The sequence below is a fragment of the Schistocerca nitens genome, chromosome 2 (assembly GCF_023898315.1).
Source record: "Schistocerca nitens isolate TAMUIC-IGC-003100 chromosome 2, iqSchNite1.1, whole genome shotgun sequence".
Classification (NCBI taxonomy): domain Eukaryota; kingdom Metazoa; phylum Arthropoda; class Insecta; order Orthoptera; family Acrididae; genus Schistocerca; species Schistocerca nitens.
In genome coordinates, this window is record NC_064615.1 from 494,479,352 (window position 1) to 494,506,108 (window position 26,757).

The 26,757-nt window shown below is 37.2% G+C and overlaps 1 protein-coding gene and 1 long non-coding RNA gene across 4 annotated transcripts in view; one reads left to right on the forward strand and one right to left on the reverse strand.

The window, feature by feature from the left end:
• LOC126236455 (uncharacterized) overlaps positions 1–6,932 on the reverse strand; it is a 43,891-nt gene extending 36,959 nt beyond the window's left edge. For both annotated transcript variants that reach the window (XR_007544919.1, XR_007544918.1), the window contains exons 1-2: positions 6,794–6,932; positions 1,324–1,416 (exon numbers count right to left, since the gene is read on the reverse strand). This is a non-coding gene — a long non-coding RNA (uncharacterized LOC126236455). The remainder of the gene's footprint in view (positions 1–1,323; positions 1,417–6,793) is intronic.
• Positions 6,933–7,343: 411 nt separating this feature from the next.
• Positions 7,344–11,547, forward strand: LOC126236454 (serine/arginine-rich splicing factor 2). Of its 2 annotated transcripts, none has more exons than XM_049945774.1 (4): positions 7,344–7,702; positions 9,838–9,978; positions 10,185–10,405; positions 10,497–11,547. In XM_049945774.1, the coding sequence occupies exons 1-3, from the start codon at positions 7,521–7,523 to the stop codon at positions 10,396–10,398; spliced, it is 537 nt and encodes a 178-aa protein (XP_049801731.1). In that variant the 5' UTR covers positions 7,344–7,520; the 3' UTR covers positions 10,399–10,405; positions 10,497–11,547. The 2 variants fall into 2 exon arrangements, with proteins under 2 accessions (XP_049801731.1, XP_049801730.1); XM_049945773.1 differs by lacking the exon at positions 7,344–7,702 and adding an exon at positions 7,956–8,288.
• The last annotated feature ends 15,210 nt before the right edge of the window (positions 11,548–26,757 follow it).

The window sequence follows — 26,757 nt, forward strand, 5'->3', positions numbered from 1 at the left end:
AAGCTCGTCATCAGACTGCAAGAGGAGCTTGCGATGGAAAATGACGCCCCAGAACATGTTGAGGCTTTTATGGGGAGTGCCGGAAACAGGAGTATCACCCAGCTTGTCACAGGCAAGTAACACTTGGTATTGGGCTGCGAATGCTGTCTGAATCATGACTGCACCATTTAGCATCTTGGACAGTGCTGTCACTTCTCCAAACTTATCCTCAAGGTGTTCAACAAAAAACTGAGGCTTAATAGGTAGAAAGGAGTCACCATCAGTTCTGCTGCATTCTAAAAACTGAGGCAAATATGGCTCTCTCTGTTCTGTAGCTCTACGTTCCTCCCACGTTGTAGTGAGGGAGGGAAATGATTTAGGGTCATACCTGTTGGCACTGTATTCGATCTTACCCTTCCTAGGGACTGCTGGTGCCGTACAGTCACCAGCAAGAGATGACTTAGTTTGCTTCTTTGTGGATCATCTGCCCTGATACCAACCACTCCGATCAGGGGCTCTCCCCATGGGCACCACCCAGGCACAGCAAAGGCCACCTGGCATGATGGTCATTGCTGAGGGTCCTGATGCCCCAGGAAGACAGGCATCTACTCCTTGGCATATGTGGGGAGTTTACATCTTGGGCATCAGCAGTGCAATCTCTGTGTTGTCAGGGGGCTACCACCAAATGGGTACATGATTGCCCCACCACAACGGACTGGCTACTGTGCTGGATATTGGGCACAGAGAAATCCATTATCGTCATGGGGGCGAAAGAAGACTGGAGACAACGGAAGAAGATGACATACCTCGGAAACTGTCCTCGCCCAAATAGTTGAATCGCAGGTGGAGATGCAAAGCCATGACAAGACATTCAGGAGATCGAAACTAAGAGCACTATGGATAACTTGTGCACCACGTAAGGCGTCCTTCCCGATATGGCCCGCACTTCCACAGAATTTTGAAAGTGGCAGGTCAAACCATAGAATGGGACCCGAACTCAAAGGGCTGAAAAGTGTGAGACTCCTTTTAGTCCCATCTTATGACAGGTAGGAATAACTCGGGCCTATTCTAACCCCCAGACCCACAGGGAGGGGGTGGGGGGCTGACATGGAATGACCCTGTTGTAGTGCTCTTTTATGATGATACATTTATAATATAAATTGATACTGCAAATATAACATGGTTACTATATACTGAGCAAAGTAAGTGTAACAATGATACTTTTAATCTGGATGTTATTGATTCTCCATCTGCCAGTCATCATGATCAGATTTTTCTTGGTTTCACAAATCACTCAGGGCAAATGCTAAAATGGTTCCTCTGTTGAGGTAATGGTTGACTTACCGATGCTGCTGCCTCATTCTAGTTGCAGTCTGAGCTTGTACTTTGTATTCAAGGTTGTAGTTGGTTATTCACGTTGTTAAGAACTTCTGTCAACTGAACAAAGATGAAACACAAATTTTAAAAAAAGGAAATGAAAAAATATTTAAAGGTAACATGCTTGCTATTTCAATTTTTTTAGTCAATAATTCCTCTATGGTGTTAAAAAAAAGTTCCAAGCTAAATATGAAAACACTTCTACCGATCATACATTTTATTTCTGCGTAAAAGTTAAATTCATTAAATGATAATATGGTAATGCAGATATCTCTGTTACCCTTAAGTTCAGGTAGAATACTGACAACTAATTGTGAATAAATTTAGTTCATGGCTATGGCTAATATCCCCAGCTCCTTAAAGAGGTGCCACTAAGATGTGTGTGGGTCCCACATAGAATTTTAATTGCTTTCTATTTTGCAAGGAATACTTTCTGTCTAAGGTGGAGTAAAATATGTTAACTCTTATGTCCTCAACGTTAATATTTGTTCTTATAACAAAAGTAGTCGAACAGAAATGTTTTTGCAGTGTAACAATGATACTTTTAATCGGTAGGTTATTGATTCTCAATCTCCATCTCCATCTTCTTCCAGTTAAATTTTCATCAATTCACACCTGTAAGAACTTAAAAATTCCTACCCTGTTTATTGTTAGTATACCACTGGTATGTTAATAGGAGGAGGAGGAGGGGGGGGGGGATATTTTTGATAGTACAAAACTGAATGAGCTGCATTCTTTCAAAGTCTAAAGCTAGTCCCTTTGCGCAAAAACAGTCAGTAACTTTACAAAATCATCATTTATTATTTTCTCTCTTGATGGTTCTTTCTTGACTTCCCAACAATGTTTGTATACTCAGCCAACAGTACTAATTCTGCCTCATGATTCAAATGAGATGGTAGATTACTAACATAAAGCAAGAATAATAAAGAACCAATAATCACATATTGTCAGACTCCCACTGTGATTTCTCTCCGTCTAGATGTTGTGTGGGGTCTCTCTTTGTACTACTCGAACAGCCCAGGATTATTTTCTGCATTCTGTTTCTCAAATATAAAGTAAAGCAGATGTGTACCGAATTACATATTCCATAAAAATTTAACTTCTCCAATATATTTTTGACCGGCACAATCAAATGCCTTCAACTGCCTCACTTTTTCATTGTGAGGAGACTACAACACATGAAGTGACCCAATGTATTTTTAATGACTTCTAAGTCTTGCATTTGATATCTTTTCAGAAAAACTTCTTTTAAAAGTGAATACAAACTCATTACAAATTACTTCAAACTACAGAATACATTAAATTAGAGCTAGCATTAGGCTCACTGTAAGACTCACCCATTATTTATTTTATTTTATTTATTTAATTATTTTCGTGTTCCATAGATCCTTGCAGCAAGTGTATCACTAGGATGTAGAATGTGTCAGATTATTAGCCATAACCATATCTAAACATTCATGAGGATTACAAAATAAATCATATATAAAAAGATACAGGAGGTTCAAGTGTTAAAACAACAATACAGATTACAGTAGTAATAACGATAAGCAAACAAATTATTAGTCTTACCTTCTAATACATATAAAAAACATTCTGTCACCAATTGATATGCCAGAGCTACATAGTCAGTTCTTATAGGAATGCTTAAAATTAAACACACTGTACTAACTTTACACACAGTCAAAAAATGCCTGTAAAGAATAAAAACAACTATTCAAAATATAAAGTTTCAGCTACTTTTTAAATTTAGTCATGTCCCAAATGACTGATATAACATGAGACGGAAGTTTATTGTATACTTTTATGCTTGAATAATGTACTCCTTTCTCTACCATGCTGGGATTTTTTTTATATTTTTGTGAAGATTGTGTTTACTTCTTGTATCATGATCATGATATTCACTGTTTGATTTGTAAACTTTTATGGTTATTGTTCATGAAGCACATGATGTCATATGTCATGAGTGAAAGGAAATATCCTAGGTACACAGCCTTGTTTCCAAATCACAAACAGATGAAATAGAGCGAATGGCACATGCTGCTGAATTCAATCTTACACATATGTTGTTAATGTGAACTGACCAGTTTAGATTGTTGTTTATGTGTTAATTCCAGGAATTTGGAAGGATCAACTACCAATATTTCTTTGTCACCACATTTTATTTCAATATTTCCCCCCCCCCCCTTTTTTTTTTTTTTTTTTTTTTTTTTGCCCGTTTGAAACTGAATGAACCGAGTCTTGTTAACATTGAGTGACAGACCATTTGAAGTGAACCAATCTAGAGCCTCCTTGAATACAATGGTCGCAGTGTTCTCTAGACTACAGTTGGGTGTTTTGTCCATCATAATGGTTGTGTCATCATCAAACAGGGTGAAGTGTGCTTTTTGTGTTATACAGCATGGAAGATCATTACTAAAGATGCAGAAAAGTAAGGGACCAAGCACCAAGCTCTGTGGCACCCCACGCTTTCTTGTGCCTCTGTCAGAGCAGGCAGATTACATTGCAGAATTGTTCAGAACTACCTTCTGCCTTCTAGATATGACTCGAGTCACATCCTTACTTTACCATTTAATCCGTAGTGGTCAGCCTTCGTAAGTAGAATTTTGTGATCTACGCAGCTGAATGCTTTAGACAGACCAAAGAAGATTCCAGCTGCAGACATTTTATTGTTTAGATTCAAGGAGTTGGTTAACAAATGAGAAAATGGCGAGTTCAGTTGAAGTACCGTTTTTGGAATCCAAACTGATTTTTATTACGGATTATATTTTTATTCAGACGGTCCATGATTCTTTTGAACATTAGTTTCTGAGGGCTTTAGAGATACTTATTAACAATGGAATTGGCCAGTAGTTGGAAAAATCAGCTTTATCACCTTTTTTTGAACAGTGGTTTCGCAATTACATATTTGAGTCTATTAGGGCCAGTTCCGGTACCTTGATTTATGGACTCGTTAAATATGTGACGGAGAACTTCAAAAATAAATTTGCAGCAGTGCTATACTACTTTGATAGATATATTATCCACACCTGTAGAATTTTTATTTTTCATTTGCCTTATTACCTTCACAATCTCTTCAGTTGTAATACAAGGTACAGGCATCAGACTAATTTTGTTCTGCATTGCTTTTTGTAGAAGATTCGTGGCTTCAACTCTACACCCTTTACAACCAATTTGATCTGCTTTGTCAAAAAATTGTTGTTGAAGATATTGGCAACTATAATGCCTTCACCTACCAAGCTTCCATTACGACACACTTCGATACTGTCTGTATCTTCTGCAGTTTTTCCTGTCTCCCTTTTGACCACCTTCCAAATATTTTTATTGTTAACTTCAGAATTAATAAACATGCTCTTGAATTTTTATTAGGCTACACTTTTTAGGATGCTACAGTATAATTTGTAGTGCTCCCTATCCTGAGGTTTGTTACAGTTTCTGAGTGAGACATATAAAGCATTCTCTTTGTTTTACTGGCTGTTTTGATTCCCTTAGCAATGCATTGTCTCCTGTAAGCACTCAGATTGGTGCTTTCTGAAATTCTCTTGGGAATTACAGCTTCAATAATGGTAACAAATTCATTCAGCAATGTGTTAAATTTATCACTGGCGTCTTTAGCCTGATATAGTGTGTCTCATTCCAACTGCTGCCAATGTCTGCTGAAGGTTTCCAGGTTCTCACTATTGATTAGTATAGAAGCTCGATTGGTAAAACTACTCTTGTCTGCCGGAGTATTGCATCATGCATTTTTAACAAGTGCCCATCATGGTCGAAAAGGCCATTTAAGATTTTTGTTACACATGTTATCAAGTGTGTTATTGTCTACAAAAATATTGTCAATCAGATTTGTGCAGTACTTGTGGGAAAGCCAACAACTGCCCTCAGACTGAAACAACTCACTACATTCTCAAAATCTGTTCTATCATTATTACAAGTAAGAAAAATTACATTAAAATCGCCAATCATTATTATTTCTTTGTTTTCCGAGAACAGGCGAGTTAAAAGTGATTCTATTTGCTTGAGGAATAGACTAAGCTTTCCTGAGGTGCTCTGTAAACAGTAATCACATAACAGGCAGAGCATTAATGTGGAGTTTAATTCAACAAGCCTCGAAATGTTCAACACCTTTTTTTACACCTACAGACTTGTACATTATATTATTTTTAACATGCATTATTACTCCACCTTCATCTATTGTATTTCTAGTAAAATAAATCGCTGGCTGGGTTGTACATATATAGTTGCACCATTTCAATCCTTTCTGTCAAATGATGTTCAGTCAAACATAATATATGGGCATTGTATATTGCATCAGTGTCATTAATGCAGACAGACAACTGGTCCAGTTTGTTACTTAGATCCATTACATACATTCTGATGAAAAATATAAAGTTTGTCATTGCCTAAACTATTTGGTCTGATGTCACACTTTGTTGTAAATTGAAGTTAGAGATCATAGTCAGTGTACCTGCAGATTTTAGACTCAAGTCAGTCCTGCAACTGAAACTGTGTACCAAAAATCCTGTGCAGCTGTGCGTTTCCTGGTTCTTAAATCTTCAATCGTTCTGTCATTAATCACATTCGTGATTCCCTGTACATTTCTGAACTGTACAGGGAACTAAGTTATTTAATGTAGCTGTGTATCTTGATTAACAACCTATTTACCAAAGGAGAGGCATGGGGTTCCTTAACTTCCTCTTGTTATATAATTATAAGGGTACTATCTTGAGATACTTTGCTAGGAAAACTCACGAGTACGTCAGACCCCTTTACGAAATTTACACTAAAATCGACAAAAATTAATAATTCCTTCCTTCTGTCTGGTGAACATCACAATCACCCACCGAAAGTTTTCATGACAATTTTCCAATTACCTGTATATTGTTAAAAATCAACTATTACTGTACGGTTGTCAGTATTAACTCAAAACTACATACTCGTACATCCTTACGTGTAAATGTGTCTCACGAATCACGTGCGTAATGCTAATGTTAAGATGGACCAAGAGAAAATTAAATCGGTTTTCTGTAGTGAACCACCAGCCATTCGCAAACTGACCACTTGACGGTTTGTCGCAAGAGTGGATGTGCAGCTACTAATAATTCACTGCCATTTACACAATAAAGGCTTTCTCAGCAACTGTCATAGTTGTTTGTGGTTAAATTCTGCATTATAACATCGAGGAGAGAGAGAGAGAGAGAGAGAGAGAGACCTTAAGGTTTCATTCTGATCACAGCAACTTTGCGCATATAATCTTCAACAAGGTTCCGGAAAGGAGAAAGACCGTCCTGTCGATTGGAGAGAACGCCTTATATATCAAAATACGCGAGGGAAAATAAATCTAATGGCAATGTCGTAGGAAAGTATTTCATTGGATTAGACAAAAGATTTGAGGGCATTACATAGCTGAACCGATGCAAAAACGAGCGCGCGCAGGTATTACCTGAAACTATAGAACAGCACGTTTTGTCAATCGGAAGTGTTGTCGGACACTTCATTTCCTAAGTGCGGTACATCACTTATGTAATCAAACATACACCTGGCTAGCGCTCTTTACAACGACAAGTCTTTCACCTGTCATTGTTTATTCTTAGCGTTTGCAGATTGCAGAACTTATCCATTCGTAGTTTCGTACTGTTGTTATTTTGTTTGAACGCCAAGAGCCTCCCATCGAGAGAGAGAGAGAGATATTTATGATTGTAGTACAAAATAATATCTTATTACTTCGATCATACACGGCAGTTAAAAATGCTTCAATGCAATCTATGGCGCAGTACCAAAATATGATAAATCAAGTATACCGACCTAATAGATTTCTGTCTAAAAATATTAGATATTACTCACAGCATTGCTAAATAAATTAATTCTAAATATTAATAAAAATTATGGTTGATACAATTTCAGTTTACAAAAGTAATCCACAAAAATAGAAACAACTAAAAAGGATGTGCTTACACGACGACCGTAGTCTTACGACGCTGTACATCACCATAGCAACTGACGTCATACGTATTCTAACGGAGGCCATTTTGTAAAGCGAGTGATTATCTACTGCGTTTGAGACAATATCTGTGTGTTTAAGTTGATATCAATGTTGTTAGCACCCACGCGAATAAGAAACAGGTAATATTTGTTTCCTGAAACGGCTGTTGTTACGATTAAGCATCAAAATGAGTTACGGGAGGCCGCCACCAAGAATAGATGGCATGATTTCTTTGAAAGTGGGCAATTTAACCTATAGAACGACACCTGAAGATTTAAGGCGAGTTTTTGAAAAATTTGGAACGCTCGGGGATATTTATATCCCAAAAGACAGATTTTCTAGAGAAAGTCGAGGTTTTGCATTTGTGAGGTGAGTAAATTTTATTTTCGTTTTGACTATCGTAGTCTCTCAAGACATGCAATCGTAGTTGTAAAAAGTAAATAAAATGTTGAGAGTACTTCTTACATTTAAAGTAGTTTTTTCTTATATTAATCATAAGGAAACGGCTTTTCTTGCTTTCAATTTTTAAATATTATGTCTCAGGCGACCTCTTATAATGGAAACAACATAGTAAGTTGTTGTGTTGACTAGTCGCCATATTTGTTACTTCCGGTATCACGATCTTGCTAGAGGGTTCGCCATTGTGGAGATTGATCTGTTGCGGGCAGTAGGGCTGGTAGGAGGAAAAGGCTTGTAGCCGTTGTTGCTGCAGGAGTTTGCTGTGAGGTAGACTTGTCAGTAATAGTGATTGCTCTTTGCAAGAGAAAAATAAAATGAGTTACGGTAGGCCGCCCCCTCGTATAGAGGGAATGGTTTCTTTGAAAGTAGACAATCTCACTTACCGAACAACACCTGAAGATTTGCGTCGCGTATTTGAAAGATGTGGAGAAGTGGGTGATATTTACATACCGCGTGATAGATTTTCAAGAGAGAGCAGAGGTTTCGCATTTGTAAGGTAAGAGAGATGAAATGGAATACTAATCAAAGTGTGATATTCCTGAAAGCAATATGGCGTCAGAAGGACCCCTTTTGTGCACTTCGGCCATCTTGCAGATAACACATTTCATTTACAAGATTATGATACTTTTGAAGAGTTATACTGTTTATCACTGTTGAATCTATGTTTTATTGTCTGGCGGTTGAAATTGAAACGTTAAACAGTCGTGAGCTATTTGACATAAATACTACGTAGTTTCTCTCGTTTTCACCTTAGCTACGCATATAAAATGTTAACAAATTCCCTTTCTTATATAAACGTTATATGAATTTTATGTGTATTTATGAGTAGTTTAAGTATTTTCCTCAGTTGTATAATTACATCATTCAGCTGAATTCCTGATTCTAAGACGAATACAGTTACGCGAAGGTAATATTTTGAAGTGTGAATTTCAGCCGTCAAATTATTTCAGTTTTTTCCCCTTGGGAAATTCTCGATGTTAGTAATGTAATCAGGGTATATAACGTTCCTGAATTTCCTGACACTCCTTTTCAACGTTTTGACTGCCAATTTTTGTTTTTATGGGAATAATCTATTTGCCTTTGGATTAAATTTTTGTAAAAATTGTTGTTCGGCCTTTAGTTCATGGCTTACCCGGAAATGATGTATTAAATACCTGGGAGTAAGCTCAATTGCTAGCTATTAAGTGTGATATGGAAATATGCTAATTTACGGCTTTCCTCATATTGTGTGTTTGTTGAGTTGAGTTGATTTGACTTCATGTGCAGGTACACTTTCTTGTGAAAGCCGCCTCAACAGAAGTCTTAAATTACCATTTCGAGAATGTCAGCTAAATCTGATTGCGATTGTAAGGAAAGAAGTACATTTGATTTTTTGTTGTTTTTTGTATTCCTTTTTTAGTTCTGGGTCCTTCTGAACTCCTTATCAAGTACTGCAGTATAAATTTTTCGTATTGGCACACATTTTCAGTGTAAGTTTATTCAGAGATTCCAGAATATCTGCTGTAACTTTGTTGCTAGGCCGTGCATGTGACTCAACTTCTAATGTACTCAGCATTTTAACTGCACCAATGTTTGTAAAATAGATCACTTGGTGTGATTGCACCTTCTAGCTTACGGTGACAATGCCATTGCAATTTGTCAGTTCCATTTTGTCCAAATGTATAAAAAAAATCGATACAAACTTCAAATGCTATCCTTGTGAGATGAAGTCATTAGAAGTGTGGTTTCATTGCCCTTTGATTAATTCTGAAGTCATTAGAAGTGTGGTTTCATTGCTCTTTGATTAATTCTGACTTGACCTTCCTCTTGCCTGTTCAGTTTTTGGGCTTTGTGCAATATCCAGCAGCAGTGTTTTTTCAATTAACACATTGCTGCTGGATTAACACAGGCTTAGATATTAATTGCAGCCCTGAGGGTTCTTGACGTGTGATGTACCTCTTTATTTCAAACATGGTGCAATAATAAGCAGTGCATTAGTGGCAGTGTAACTTAATTTTTGAAGTTATAAGTATGCTTATTGCTAACTAAAGTTTTTGCTCTCTCAGATTCTATGACAAGAGAGATGCAGAGGATGCACTTGATGCCATGGATGGACGTCTCTTGGATGGTAGGGAGCTCAGAGTGCAGATGGCACGTTATGGAAGACCATCATCGCCATATCGTCGGCATAGTCGCCGTAGCAGGAGGTAAGTATAGATCAGTGCACCACTTGCTGATTTATTCCAAAACTATTTCATTGTTGACACATGGCTATCACTTTCCGTAACTGCTTTCTGTGATAAATCAGGAAGTGATTCATTTCATGTGGGCATTGGTTATAGCTCACATATGAGATCTTTATGATTCGTTTATGCTTTTTATTTTGTTTGTGCCCTTCTTCCATATTATGCAGGTCGAGATCACGCTCCAGGCGCCGATCCCGCTCAAGGAGCCGTTCGCGCTCACGATCACGTTACTCTCGCTCAAGATCCCGCCGTCGTTCGTACACAAGATCTCGATCACGCTCCAGATCACGTTCTGATAGCAAGAGTTCACGTGGCAAATCACGCTCACGTAGCAAATCTGCTCGCGACAGCAGGAGCAAATCTCGATCAAGATCAAAGTGAATAATAGGTAAGTTTTGATGAACCATGCATTTTTTTACTTTCCCGCTTCCCCGTTGCAAATTGTATTTCATATTTTCCTTCATTGCTTCTGCTTCCAGGTTACTTGCTGCAGTTGGATTGTTTCTGCACATTTTAGTGGATTAGTGGTGGAAGCAGTCTTCTGCAAGGAAAGGTATTGATGATTTGTCATGATGAAAGCGTTAAGTGTTTGTAACTGAAACTTTGAGTTTTCATCTTCAAAAGAACTACATAGATATAAAAAAGTTGAATGGACATGACTTTCTTTTTCTGGCTGAAGTTGTGGTGGTTATTTGCTTGTCATGGACAGAAATGCTACATATGCATTGATTGTTGAGGCCCCCTTCAATATTTTAATGCCAGAGCTGAAACTTTTGTTTTTATCAATTGGGAAACAGTTAAATCACAAGAAAAGTTTTTCTGGTTAAATCACAAGAAAAGTTTTTCTTATAGGTTTCATACATATTGTTAAATTTTTTTATTGTTCTGAGTAGGAATGAAATCTGAATTGCCTGTAGTAATGTATCTCCTGTAGCATTTTTAAAAATGTTTTGAATTTCTTATTTGTAACAATCTCACAGGAATTGTGAATTTATTTGTGTAACTGGTAAATGTTTGTGCATTAAACATTAAGCTACTTTGATCAGTTAACAAATTTTCCACTATTGTCCCACCCTTTGTGTAAATTATAGGAAGTGAGTGTTATTGTGTAAAAGTGCTTCATTTCATAAATTTTCAGATGGTAGGTGCTTAAGGAAAATTCATATTTCCAAGGAAACATTAAGGAATATCTTATTTTTCAGATTACTTCTAGTGCTTTTAGGAATTGCAAAGCATTTGTGTTCAGTGTAACAAAACATGCTATTTAAATGTAGGTCTGAGTGACAGTATATATATACATACAGTAGTTCTCTCAAGTTTTTCATTTTTCATTATACAGCGTACTACTCTGTAATTTTTGTAACGTCCTGTAGTAACAGCATAAGAGTTTTCAATATTACATAATCTGGAATGTCAGTGTTAGTCTGATTGTCACCTCTGTGTATCACATAACTTGAATTTTTGTTTAAGGCAAGAGCATGGATTTGGAGGTTAATACCTTACTGCATTAATACACTCATTGTATAAGAAGTGTAGTTGCATATGCTTCATAATGACTCCTTGTCTCCCTTTCTACTTAACCTCACAGTATTTCATCTTGTGTACTCCTTCCAGTATTTATAAACATTAATTTGAGTTTTATCATGAGGGAGTTTATTAGTTACAAGACTAAATTTTGGACATATCACTGATGAAATACTGTTTGGTGACTAAAAGTTGCCACAGAGCTCAGATATGAGATCTAACGATGTTTTTCCGCTACCGCAGGGCGGGTGGCTGAGAGTGCTGCCAAGCCAGTGAGAGTGGCAGAGGCTGTGTTGGGGTCGTTCGGTGGCTGAGTAAGCGGTGTTGCGGGTTAGCTGTTGCGGGTAGCTGATGGCAGTGTTGCAGTTAAACCTTCCATCCATTTTTTCCTCTCCGGACTTGAACCATTCCTACACTGATGCTGATTTATTACTCCACCAAATCACACTGGCTACAAGCTGAAATATTTGGTGGAATGTTGTTGCCAGACTTTCACTTTGCTGGATCTCAAATTTTTTAAGAAGCATCACTCCTAACTGTCCCATTTACCTGACACCTGGAGCGTGCTGTACTGGGATTGGCAGCTGCAGCCGCCGCACGTGTTGTCTGCAGAAGCTGAGCCATGTGGTACACTTGCTGCTGATACAGCAATTTTGGCGAACATCGAAAGTATGGTATATACTATTTTTGTTCAGAAAATATTTCTTACTTAAGGAGATGAGCGTAAATTTATGTTAGTCTGCTGAGGAGGGTGGGTGTGAAATGAATTTTTCTGTTTATCGGGAATAAAGTTAACATTTAAGAAAATAAGTTTGAAAAGGTAGGTTTCCAAACTGCTGGTTTTTATACAGTTTTTTAATTTGTCTGCAGAGATCAGTTACATTACGAAGCTGTTTACTATATTATTAAGTAAGAAACATCTATGTCTCGATAGAGAATTTGCTATGCGTAGGTAGTTAAACTTACAGGTTATGTAGTTAATGATTTGAGTTAATATGTTCGTAAAGGTGTTGATCTAATGGCAGGAGATTAGGACTTCCTGTGGTTTCTCATAGTTCAATTGTTCTGTGTAGGATTTCATAGAAATGTGCAAATTTTTGCAGGTGGGCAATGAAGGACCAAACCTTTTACTGGTGTTGTGAAATATTGAAAATATGACCAGTTTCACTTGTTGCACCATTTTGTTCTGTTAAAGTGCAAGGCATGGAACTGTGTTTTGTTCATTCTGGTTTCATTTAGAGGTGAGGTTCTGCTGCACAGCTCTTTCATGTGAAGTTCTGGATGCTGCAGTTACTAAAATAATTTTCAAAGCGAAAATTCTCTGTATTGCCACCTACAAACTATTGAACATATCAAATGTGTAATAGTAGTGGTGATAATGCCTCCTTCCATTTCTAACTGTTCATTTCATTCTCTTCTTTTGAAGTATTGTCCAGTGGATTTTGCTTCATTTGTACTTTCTACTCTTGAGTTCTAGTTTAAAATCACTGCTAACAAGTGATACATTTAATTCAGCTGCATAACTCTACTGATTTCATACGTATTACATTTATTTTTTAATAATGATCCAGTACATGCAAGTAGTGGTTCATTGGTGTATACCAGAAGTACTATATTCCAGGTGTACCACTTCCTTTCACACAAATCAATAGCTAACTCAGTGGTGTTGAATGTGTAAAATATTTTTCTGTTTTGAAATTTGGTGTTCACTTGATATTTGGGATGCCATTATTACCCTGATAGATTCTATATAATTAGTATGCGTATTAGTTCATATGGTGGTCTAATGTGACATGGCGGTGTTAATAACAATTACTGCAATTTTTATCAGAGGGATGATACAGCATCGATAAGTAATTGATCTGTGAATGTTTGGGCATGTGAGCCACGAACGCATTTATTACTTCAGTAGCTAAATATTTTATGGAACTCTTCAGGCTTTCATCCTGTTGGTTGTAAAATGGAAGAAAGTTGTAGTAGAAACAATTTTACGTGTAGCGTGTGTTACATGTTACACATTAGGGTCCATCACTTGGACTGCTACATTTTTTCCCTAGTACATGTTATTTATTTAGTTAATGGAAGGTAAGTTTCTTTTGTCAATCTACAATTGCTAGTTCTTTATACCACCACTTAATACTAGCAGGTTGTTCATACGGCTGTTTGCCGTTGAATCTGTGTGACGACACTTTCTGAAGATGAAGTGTAATGCAAGTTCCTTGGTGCCACTGCCAGTATGGGATCAGTTTATATCAAGTGAAGTCTCTGGTTTCTGAGGAATACAAGATATGGAAATTTTGATTTACTTACACGGCATAAGTAGGTAGCAAAAACCAGTAAATGGTGTCTCATTGTTGAACGAGTTCAAAATGTTACAGATTGTCCTGCCGTATTGTTGTGACAGATACTATCCGTAGGAGTGTAAAATTGCTCTGGTAGCTCCACAGAATCTTTAAATAAGGTATTGTGTTAATTAAAAGTAGGTAAGATATTCTACACTGATTACTAGCTTTCAAAAGGTTTGTTAAGCAACATGAACAGATACTAACATTGTTATTATCTGTGTGTCCTGAATATGTAATGGGAAGTTTTCAGGTAAGTTTAATATCTCTCTCTCTCTCTCTCTCTCTCTCTCTCTCTCTCTCTCTCTGTCTGTGTGTGGTATTCTGGTGGCAGGTAAGTAAAGTTCCTTTATTAGTGTAATACTTTAGGGTTAAAACATTGAGTACTAGTAACAGGATTTTTGGCAAACTCTGTAACTTGGTTTAATCCTCTCTGGGGTGAATTTATTGGAACAATGAAAAATTTTTGTCTTACATTATAATGACTTCAAATCACATCAAAGAATTGTAAATATATTTTTGAAAAATGCTGTAGTGTAAGATTTCAATTAGAATCATTGGAATACCAGTGTGGCAGTTTGAAACAAAAATAAACATTTTGTCTTTTGACAATTTTATTTAAATCAAGAGCATATTTTACTGAATACACATTAAATTGTGGAAATTTTAATTTTTTGTAGTTAACACGTAATAGGCATTTTATATTAATGTAAAAATCCTGAACAGTTCTTATCATAAATTCAACACATTAATCTGCCAAAATAGTAACCAATAATATAAAAAGATTTTATCCACGTGATCATTTTGTACTAATTTGGATAAATAAACTTAATGATAGACACAATTAGTATCTCGCAATGTCAGAGGTGTGTTCTAGGCAATGGCCTGTACCATCGTAGTGTAAATCAGCAACTGAACAAGAGTTTTCCCCCCTCTTCAAAGTACATCCTGCAATGGACAAAATCAAGTAGTGGTCTGTATTTTTGCATTACGTTTTTCTGGAAGACTTCCTATACAGTAGCCAGGTGTTGATACAAGGCATGTTGGCTGAATGAAATATTGTTCTGAGATACAACTGACGCCTTTAAATGCAAACATTTTATTGATATTTGTTCCATAGGTGGACTAAGATGTCATGAACATCTCGTAAGTGTTGCACCCCTTTGCTATGCAGGCTAAGGGACTTCATTTATTGCCTAGCAGCAGATGACCCTCGTCTGATCTTCAATAAGCTTTTGACTTTTATATAAAGAAGTTAGATGCACTCCTGTATTGTCAAACAAATTTAACACCATGATAGGTCCCTCATCACTTTAAATGGACCATATGTCTGCAAAGAGCACTGTGCCAGTCAGGTGTTTCTCAGGGTTCCCATCATATATATCCTCAACTTTTTAGGCCTGGAACCAGATTGTAGAAGCAAACCAAATTTCAACAAATATCTTATTCTGATGTCAGGCAAATCTGCAAGCCTCAAGATGACATTGCCACTCATATTTAAAGGGCCATCTTTTTCATCCCTTTATACACATAAATTTTGATATACTTAACAGCAGATGCTCTGTGTTGTGTAAATACCTTCATTCTAAATTGATAGGGTGTACTCTAGATACTGCAAAAACAAAAAATTCTTCGAGGATCAAAAATATTTGATTTTGAACAGTGGTTGTAGTCTATAGGAACCATGTTATTGTTTGCCTATGAATAAATCCCTGTGTAAAATAACTTTTGTAACATAGTTCATTCTGTAGCCTCACAGTGGCATTGGAGCAGCTACCTTCAAAGTCAGATATGTCACCTAAAATTTTAACAATTTGTCAGTGGCCATGACTTCTATAAATAAATAAAATCAAACTAATTCTTACATTGTGACCGATAAGCTGCAAATTTTAATCCATTACCTTAAAAAAAAAAACAGCAGTATCTATTCAAATGATACATACTTTACATTACACTTATGGTTGTTACTGCATTTGAAAGTGAAATGTGGATATTAGGAACTAATTATGCACATGGAAAAGAACTACAGAGAGACTCACTGTTTGATAATGATGAAAATTCTAATTTAGGAAATATATTCTAATAATATGTAAGTCCTTATTTTCTTGTTTATAGTAATTACATGTTGTTATTTTATAAAGTTGAAGGTGTTCAAAATAGGAATGTGCCGTGAACAGAACAACCACCCTAACAGTCAATCACTATTGACCAGTGAGGTGCTGTTGCAATCCATTTGCAGAAGACAGAATACATTGTAGGATTCCATTTGAGAATACTCACCATCTGATATTGGCTCCTAAAGCCACATTGGAATCATATGGTTAGAAAGTTTTAATGTTACTTGTCAATCTAAGTATGTTCAAAGGTAGCGGGTGTTATGGGATTTTACTCTTCAGTTAATTTGTGGTCTTTGGCTACTTTAAATGAAATTTTAACTACATGTAACACCTGGTGTTGGCAATAGTCGTCCAACTCTGAACTTGCATCTTAGCAATTTTTTAATCATTGTGAATGATAACAATTTTACAGTCACTGGAATTGTATTTTGGAGGACAAAGGTACAAGTCCATGGGAACATCCTACAGTTCAAAGTGTGTATCTAGCAAGGGGCAAGAGAGGCGAAGTACGTCCCTTCATCTTCTAACAAGAGTTTTGAGACTTTTGCAGAATGTGTACACAACCATTATTATGAAATCCATTGTGCATCTATTGCAAATTGTGCCTCGTATCCTGATTGTGGGAGTGCTCTTGATCAATTGTAGTTCAGAGTTTGAATGGTGGTATTGAAAAAACACTTTATAGTACAATCAGCAAAGGACAATTATGAGGAAAGATTGTGTAGTTGCATATTTTTTCAGTTATGAGGGAGTGTCATTAACAACATATAAAGCCTGACGTGTGCATGTTTGCATTCAAGTAGGGAGAGGGGTAAGGTAATTTTTCAGTTTTTATTGAATAACTCTAAAAATTGTTTTTCTTAATGAAAATGTTTACCCAGTCCAAACATTAACAAATTTTCTGCAAGTAAGTTCTTTTCATGTAGAACTAATAGTTTCTGTGTTCAGGGGGTGGAAAAATCAATTATTAAAAATTGTTGTGATGGCATAAAATTGTTTATTTTTGAATGAATTGGGTTAAAACTGAAATTAGTACCTCATTGAAGTGCAGTAGAGCCATATTGAGTAATAAATTGTTCCAGAGATGTAACAGGGTGAAGGGGAGATGCATATGGTAGAAGTGACTGACATTCAGTTAATGCTTTGGGCCCTGAGCCATAGTGCCTGATGCTCTGCCACAAGGCCTAGCTGTGTTTTAGTGTTTCTTAATTTACAACAACTCTAAATGATTTTTGTTATAGTAATGAGATTACCCTTATTGAAAAGCCTGAACTTTCTAGTTTGAAGCTGTGTATAATACTTTGTTCTTTTAATTAATATTTGCTTTCATGGACCTTTAGATTATAGCATTGTTTTTGAAAAGAGGAAAAATTGGTCAAGGATATATGCACTTCATGCCCAGAAGGAATACATTATTTTAAACAAGAATTTTAATAATCTATACTGCTTGTTTTATATACAGTAACCTCCTTTAGCTTTATTTTAAGATGCAGGTTTGGTCTTTGTATGATAAATTTTGAAACAGTTGTTTGCACAATGCCACTTTGCATTCACTACACTGGTAGCTTGTGTCTTTGGCCACACTTTCCCAGTAAGCTTTTTGCCCCTCACAGAACACACTACACATTGTTTCTCCTTCTGTTTCTTGCCTATTTCTGTCTCAATCTTTTCCAGAAAATGGTTTCCAGTTGATAGTCCGGGGAGTCCCAGTGTACCAGGTTGTGGTTCGGATCTCAGCTGCCTGAAAGACCTGCACAGATAGTTGTCATAATCTGTGATGTTTTGAGGCATTTTCCAATTACCTTATTGTACAATATACTTAAATTTATCACCACCATTAGTATTATGTGGAATGACAACTTTCTCCACCACCTCACAGTTCGATGCTCCCAAGCCTCGTATGATAGTTCTTGGTCTGAAAGTCAACACCCAACTTGTTTTTATTATAGCCCACCACACAGGCTGGTTTTGATTTCTGCCTGACTCTTACCAATATACATCACAATCTCAGCAGTGTGCCTTGTACTTATCATGTGCACATTTCTTTTGTCCTTCCAACAGAATGCCAAGATATCTTCTTTACATCTGAAAGTTAGTTCACCTCGCTGAAGTTTCAGATGTTTTATAGCAAAGGTAATCCCTGTCTAGATTTTCTTGTTGTTCCCATAAGAGCAGTTTTTGCAGCTTCCAGTTCTGAAGCAAGGACTGGACTGCTGTAGAATCTGTCTATAAACAAAGTGTAACCTTTTCCTGACAGATTTCCAAGCAATGTCTTTAAGAGTGTCATTGTGTCAGACTTCTCACCTGCATAGACAGAAAAATTCCAGACATAACCTGTCTGTGGCATGTACTGCTTGAAATACAAATTGCCACGAAATTTGCACTTGCCTTCATTAATTGTTTTGAGAGGGTGTATATGCTCGCTAGAAATTAGCAGACACTATCCAGGAGGGGTCTCATCTTGTGCAGTGGGTCATAGCCAGCTTTTCCTTTTTTCTTAGCAACTGAATTATCACTGATGTGAAAGTTTCTCAAAATAGAAAGAAACCTGTCATGGCTCAGGATGTATGGACAGAAATTCCATGACACAACGGGATTCTAGGACCAGTGCTTTCGTATATGGGGCCTCACACTTAACACACAGATGGACTACAATTGCCAGAAACTTTATTTCTATGAGAGTAACTCCTTTCCACTTTTGATAGTGAGCAGGTAGGGGAAAGGGAATTTGTGCTTCGTAATTTCCTTATGCTTTGTTGTGCATACTGATTTGTTTGCTTGTTTATATGATTCACCGTACTGTCTGTAAGTAAACACACAAAGAAGTCTATAGGTGTGCTATTCTGGTCTAAACTGGTAAGGTTGCACTTTCCAGAGTGTCCTGAGAATGGATAGATATTTGTCAGATGGTCAGTAATCATCCAGCCTTCCTCAGAATCGGTATGGCACGAAGCTCTTGGTCTCGCACTCTATCTTGGTCGCCCACGCACTTAAAGTGTGGTATCAACAGGAACAATGGCAATACGTGCTTCTGAAGAACTTTGACACTCGCTCTCCTCGTCTGAGTCTACCATAAAAGTAATATTTGCAAATAAAATCTCTTACTACAGTAGTAGTATTGAAAGCTCTTTCAGTTGAAACCTGAATGAAAATATTGTGTATTGTATCTGCATTCCTTACCTGAAGACTCGAAATCTTCTTCTTGAATATAGTCTGCATCATCAGAATCAAGCAACTCATCATCCTCAGAAAAGTAAACATCACTTCCTTCAAATTTGCGCGATAAGTCGAGCGATTTCATCATCTGTCAAACCACGCTTTACCATGATGATGCACTTGAGCTCGTGCGTGGCAGAATATTCCTTCTTGCAAAGCCTCACAAAAAGAGTGGTTCTCCCTTGTCCAGCATGCCGCACCATGTAGTGTCTGATACTTCAACTATAGCCTCTGCCGTGGCTCCCAGACCATTGGGAGCCCTATGAACACATAAAGGAACAAAATGGAAGATCGAGCGCGCACACCCATAAAATTGCAGGCGTCGGATTTTCGGGCTGGTCAGGTGCTCCTGTATTTTTCCATGCTTAGAGACTTCTTGCTCTTGCTATCAAAGGTCTGCAGACTGAAGGTCAGGCAGGTGATTTCTTTACATATGCCCCACTGTGTTGTGAGAAGCAGCAACAGGGTGTCCCACGAAGTTGAGAGATGTCCACTGGGATGCACTGTGTAAACATGCCAGGGAAGTGCTCATTTTGCACAAAATGCTTACCATTGCATTGAATGCAGATAAAAGTTGTTCACACACACAGGTTATACATGTAGGCAGAATTTATGTAAATTTCAATAATGTTCTACACTGCTAGAGGGAAAATTGTTTCTTAGTCATTTTGTATTACAAATTTAGTATTCTTCTGGTAAATAAAACTTCCTCCACCATGAGTTGCTTATCAGTTCTCAAGTTGTACATCCCCAGCATTTTTTGAACAGTTCTCTTCCTATGAGCAGATAACGTCACTGAGGTGTGTGTGTGTGTGTGTGTGTGTGTGTGTGTGTGTGGTTAAATGACCTATTGGAATGTAATGTGCTGTCATTATGTATTGAATAATGTCGTTCCATTGTCTCCACTACAGCTGTCTAGAATGCTTTCCACAGCATAAGGATAGAACAAATGCAGCACCTCAGCTCTCCCATAATCTGAAAAAGGCTTAGTCTCTCTCTGCAACAGAATTGGGTCATCAAGGTGTTAAAGAACTTTCAACATTAATCAAGCAATGCAGTACAACAGATTACTGTTAATGTCTTGAACATGATCAGTCCCATTGCATCAGATATATTCACTGCCATCTTGGAAAATGTATTACTAACATGGCCAGCAATTCCTGAATAGATTTGTGCAGTTTCCTTTTAACAATGTTTAGAAGTTCAGTGTCTTTCTGAGCAATCATTATTTTATCAGCCAAAGGACAAAAAGAATTACACAGCTTTAGACTATGGTGTCAACATTAGGAAGCAGCCAAGTGCCACCACAGTATCAATATTTTTCGCACCAGCACTATATGTAGATCACTGACAATGCCACACAGACATCAGGAACAAATTTTACCTAAACATTCATGTAACAACTGCAAGTCAAGTCATTTAATGAACAGAAAATAACTCCCCAATATGAACATGCTCAGTGAAATTACTTTTTCTATTTGTGTTAGAGAACTGGACAGGAAATGCTGTGGGAGCAATGGTTTGTACACTGAAAATTGAGTGGTGCACATGGAGGAAGCCATCTACCCCCACACATCTGCCTCCACGCTGGGAACTTACTTCATCCCTTAACACAATTCTACTGCACTTAAATGTGGTAGCAGATCTAGTATTTGAGAGACCTTAGTTTCTACTGACGTATACAGTGTTCAAATAACGTACAGGAATGCAGCTGGGTGGTAATGTCGACAACTGTCAATCTTTCAGGAGCAGCACACACCACCATTTTCAAGGCAACACTGCAGCATCTAAGCTTACTTTTCCCTTGAAAATGGCAGGGTTTGCTCCAAAATATTTGGTGCAATTGTTGGCAACGTAACTCAGCTGGATTCCCCGCAAGTTATTTGAACATTTAATATTGTTTCTAATCCACTTCATTTAAAGGTAAACAATAATTTTACACTGTTAGAACAATAATTTTAATAATCTGCAATTTTTAGTATGTTTAGGCCACTCCCTGGCACAATGCAAAAATTTGAGAGCACATTCTTGTTTCACTACTAACATATTGGATTTTCTGAATAATGTTTAAATTCTGTTTTAAGGGCTGCTATTTGCTTTGCATTTTTGACATTGCATGGAGTGAGATGGAAGGTGATGTAGTATCCACACTTGCTGTTACTGTAGAACTACTACTTTGTGATTAGTGGCAATAATGATTTCCATTTAAATTGATGACAGTCCAATATCTTCAAAAAAAAAAGTCAAAGTTCTGGTGCATCACCTAATTGTTTAAGTTCATTAGTGTTTTATTGTAGAATCTATAAATTTCTATGAATGACGAGTCACCATACATCCACTTTGTTTCATGCTTTAGATAAGTTACATTTAAGTGTTGAGGGTATGAGTGAAAAAAACTGTCATTGTGTACTTGGAAAGCATTACAAGTCCAGTAATTTAATGTCTGTGCTCCAACAGACTTCTCCCTGTTCTGTATTTTAACTTTGGATGTAGTTTCAGGTTTAAGAACCATTTTCCTTTTTAAATTTATGGAGAAAAGTTTTGAAATTATCATTTGATGGCTCCATAGGGGCTCAACACACTTTTAAGAATGAACACTTAACTGCGATTTTTGAACAACTATTTTCCCATCCAAACTGCATGTTTGTTCCACACTTTTCATTATGGTTTGAACACATTTAAAAACAAATTTCTAACAACTGACCAAAAGTTACTCAGTTTGTGGAAAGTGGTATTAAATTTCTTGTGTTGTGGCATGTCTGTTAAGTTTGAGATTCATTTATTTGGAAGAATATCAACCTGAACACAGTATTCCAGTCCATTGAAGTTTAACTTTGGCCCATTACGGGAATTGTGTAGATGGGTGAAACAGAAAAGTCTAATGTTGCAAGGTCTGTATTGCACAATTAATTATACTCCTGGCAGCCTTATTTGTAAGATAAGCTTTGCACTTCTGCTAGTGTGCTAACAATGTGATTTAACAACAAAAGACGTTGACACATTTTCTAACTTTCAGTTAAACAAGTTTCGATCCTTTTTCACAAAACTTTGACTTGACAATACATTGTACTGATTTTAAACTATTTCATTATGTACAGAAACAGGGTGTTTAAGCACCTAGACAATGGGGAAAACTGGGAATTTTTTCATCTGGGAGAAAAGCGGGATTTTTGTATTTCAGAATTTTTCATAATTTTGAATGGTATGGACTGATACGCTAGAAAAGAATTTTACTTTGTCCTGCATAATAATACTGGAGCAATAAAACCTAAGTGAAATAATAACAGTAAGATATAAATTTAATTGCCAAGAAAATGTGCCATTTACAACAAAGGATCTGCCAACAGCAAAGTGTATCAGAGGCATTAAGATGGACACTACGCAGTACTTCATACCTACAAACTACTTTTGATATGCTTGACAACACAACTGTTTACATCGGGTTTGTTTGAGCAGTTGGCAGTGGGCTCTTGGACAGAGCTGAAGTTAATGTGTGTTTGGCACCTTTTCCCTCTTTTGGCTGCTTGAAGTGTGTGTGTTAGCTGTATAAGTAGCCAGATGCTCCCTAGAAAAATTTTTCTTGTGTCGAAGCAGCTAGACTCGTGTATGTGCAGAACATTCTCAATTGGGGGAGGAGGGGTAGTGAGGTTAGTGTCCACATGTCCCTAGTTTAAATTTCATGATTCTGCTGCCCTAGTTTATAGCTCTCATGTCAAATGAAAACTAAACTGATTTCTGTGGTGGGTGGGAGCTATCAAGTGAATCAGAATATATTCAGATGATTACACTTCCGTCCCTCTGTGAATCTTGCCAATGGTGGGGTGGCTGAGACAGTGATACAGATAGCCATACCACAAGTGCAATCACATTGGAGGGGTGCCTGTTGAGAAGCAAGACAAATGTGGTTCCTGAGGAGAGGCAGCAGCCTTCTCAGTAGCTTCAGAGCGAACAGTGTGTGTGTTTGATCTGATCTGATCCTGTAATGTCAAGCAGAATGGCCTTGCTGTGCTGGTACTGCAAATGGCTGAAATCAAGAGGAAACTACAGCTGAAACTTTTCCCGAGGGCTTGCAGCTCTGCTACATGCTTAAATCTATGGTGTCCCCTTGCGTAAAATAGTCCCACATTCGGATCTCTGGGTCTGGACTACGTAGGAGGATGATGTCTTTGAGAGAAACAAAAATGGCATTCCCATAATGCGGCGGGAAGGTTAGAAAATTTGAAAAGGGAAATGGATCAGTTGAAGTTGTAGTGGAAATTAGTGAAGTTAAGTGGCAGGAGGAATAAGATTTCTGTTGGCAAATGCAAGCTTATAAATATAAAGTCTAATAGGGGTTATGCAGGAGGAGATTTAATAATTAATTAGAAAATAGGAATGCAAGGTAATTACTATGAACAAGAAGTGAACACATTACCATAGCCAAGATAGTCCTCTCCCTCTACAATAGTAAGTTTTTATAACAACTAGCTCCACAGTTGAAGTGGTAGAAGAAATGTATGATCAGATAATATAAATTATTCAGGTAGTTACGGAACATGAAAGTTTGTGATGGACTGGAATTTGATGGAAAGTAGAGAAGGAAAATAGGTGAATATGAACTGGGGGAAAGGAATGAAAGAAGAGAATTTTGCATAGAGCACAATTTAAATTGCTGACACTTGGTTCAGCAATCGTGAAAGAAAGTTTTATATGTTCAGAGTTCTGGAGACAGTGGATGATTCTGCATGGATTATATGAGGGTAATATTTTAAAATTTAAAACAGTTCCAGGGGCACATGAACTCAACAGTTCATTGGTTATGAATTGTAGATCAGAACTAAAGAAACTGCACAGATAGGAAATTAAGGAGATGGAACCTAGATAATTTGAAAGAACCGGATGTTGTTTAGAGTTGCAGAGGGAGCATTAGGGAACAACTGACTAGGAATGGGAAAGGAATACAGTAGTAGACAAATGGGTAGCTTTGAGAGATGAAATAGAAGGCAGCAGATCAAGTAGGTAAAAAGATGATGGGTAGTAAAAATTCATGGTATAATACAATATATGTTGAATTTCAGTTAAAGGAGAAAATATAATCAGTTAATGAAGCAGCTGAAAGGGAATACAAATTTCTAAATGAGACTGATGGGAATTGCAAAATGGCCAAGTGGGAACGGCTAGATCGCAAATGTTATGATTAACTTTTAACTAACGTGGTGCAGTCTATTTGACTGCGCGCTTTCGTCAGTAGTTGTGAATTAGCCAGATCCCTACTTATTATTGTGACTGTCGGCTAGTTATCTTAGAGTTTAGTTGTGAGTGGACCAGCAATGCATGTGGTGTTACTCGAGAGCTTCTTTGCTCGCAGTCATTTTGATTGCACTACGTTGTTTGTGTAATTTTTTCTGCAATTACTTTCCTTACATATTCTCGATATTTTCCATTTCACAGCTTTTGAAATATGGCAAAACCTAGTAATTTTAGAGGGGAAGGATCTGATGCAAGTAGCAGACAACATTTGAACACTCCAGACTGAAACTGTGAGCAAGTGGTTGGAGGAATCAGACAATAGTGACTGTGACAATAATCCTGAAGAATCTGAACCCATTGTGAGCATGATACTTTGTGAGAACAAAGAGCAACAGAAAATTACTCTGAGGAAAGTAATGATCCATGTGAGCATGATACTTTGTGAGAACAAAGAGCAACAGAAAATTACTCTGATGAAAGTAATGATCCATGTGATGACGAGCTGTTGGAACTCTTTGCCATATCTTTAATTTCCACATTGACTACTGGAGATCTAAAAGAACCATTTTCATTATGGCATCTCTATGTTGATGACGAAGTTCTCGAATCACATCCTACTATGGACGAATGCTAAAATAGATTGCGTCAGGCAGAACTACTCTGACAAAAGCAAAGTTGAACTTTAGAACCTGGATTTGGTTGAAGTTTATCTGTCTTTAAATCCAACCACGAAAATGTAAATTATATGTTTGCAACTGATGTTTCAGGTCGGTAAATTTTCAAACGTTGTGTCTAGGAACCGTTTCCTGACTTCATGAACTAGAAAACATTGTCTCCAAGTTAACAAAATGGCAGCAGCCTCTTTTCTCTTTAGAAAAATTGTGTAAATTCCCAAAAAAATTATTTCAATTTAGGCACTTGAGCTACTGTAAATGAGCAAGTAGTTTCCTTCTGTGGAAAATGCTCAGTTGTGGTCTACATGCCTAAGAAGCCCGCTAAATACGGTTTAAAAATAATTTCCTTGTGTGATGCAAGGACCAGTTGCTTTCATAATGGGTGTATGTACCCTGGAAAAGGCTCTGATGGCGATACTTTTCCAGACAATGATAAGAAACTGATATAGCAACATTACTGCTGACAGTTGGTTCAGCTCAATACAGGCTGTAGAAGAGTTAAGGAAAACAGGATTTTTTGTTGGAACACTTAAAAAGAATGAGATTCCTCAAGCCTTCCAACCAAATAAGCATAGTCCAGTTGGTTAGTCTTTGTACAGTTTTGCGCAAGGCACCACTCTGTTGCCACAAGTGGCAGACAGACAGACAAAGCCGTTCTTCTCTTCCCTGCTTCATAGCCCCACTGAGTACTTGACTTCTCAGAAACCAGAAATAATATCATACTACAACGGCACTAAAGGTGTTGAACTGGACAAAAACTGCTCCCATATACTCCTGCTGTCGAAGAACTCGACGTTGGTCGATGTGTTTATTCTACTGTTTATTGGACACCAGCACAGTAAATGCATATGTTCTTCAGAAGAGTGGATCAGATGAAGCTCCTGTCGACAGAGGTATCTTCCTGAAAGAGCCGACCCGTAGTCTTGTGCTGAAACATACGCAAAAACGAGCTCAGAACCCACAACTTCCGCAGGAGTTAAGACTAATGACCCGTTGGATTTTAGGCCCTGATGCTCCAACAGAAGAAGCAGAATGACCCAGGAATAGGAAAACTTGCAGAATCTTCCCAGCCAGCAAGAAAAGGAAGACTTCGCATATTTGCTACATGTATTCCCAGCCCTGCAAGCACTGTTGTGATATGGAAGGCTCTGATTTTTCATGAGGTATTTTTTCAGGTAAAAAAGTTACTTTTTTTGTTCAATTAGTTCAAGAAATGCAAAATCTATTGAAGCATTAATTTCATTAATAGCTTATGAAAAACACGTAAATGTATTAGTTTACGAGATGTGGAGTAAACATATCTGAATGCCAGTTTATCAATAATTATTTGATGTTAATGTATTGTATTTTCATGTTTATTTACATTGTATTAAAGACTGACATATGCAAAACAGAATTTCAAAGAGATTCAAATTGTTAACATTGCACCCACCTATAATTAAGAGGTCAGATGGACCGCACTATGGTGTTATAGTGTCCCATGTTTGTCACTGTGTTAGGTAAAGGTTAAGAAGCAAATATCACTTGGGAAAGATAGATAAACCCTATAGGAAAATTAGAGGCATTTAGAGAAAAAAGAAGTGGTGTCGTGAATATCAAGAGCTAAGATGTAAAACCAATCCTGTGCAAAGAGGGGAA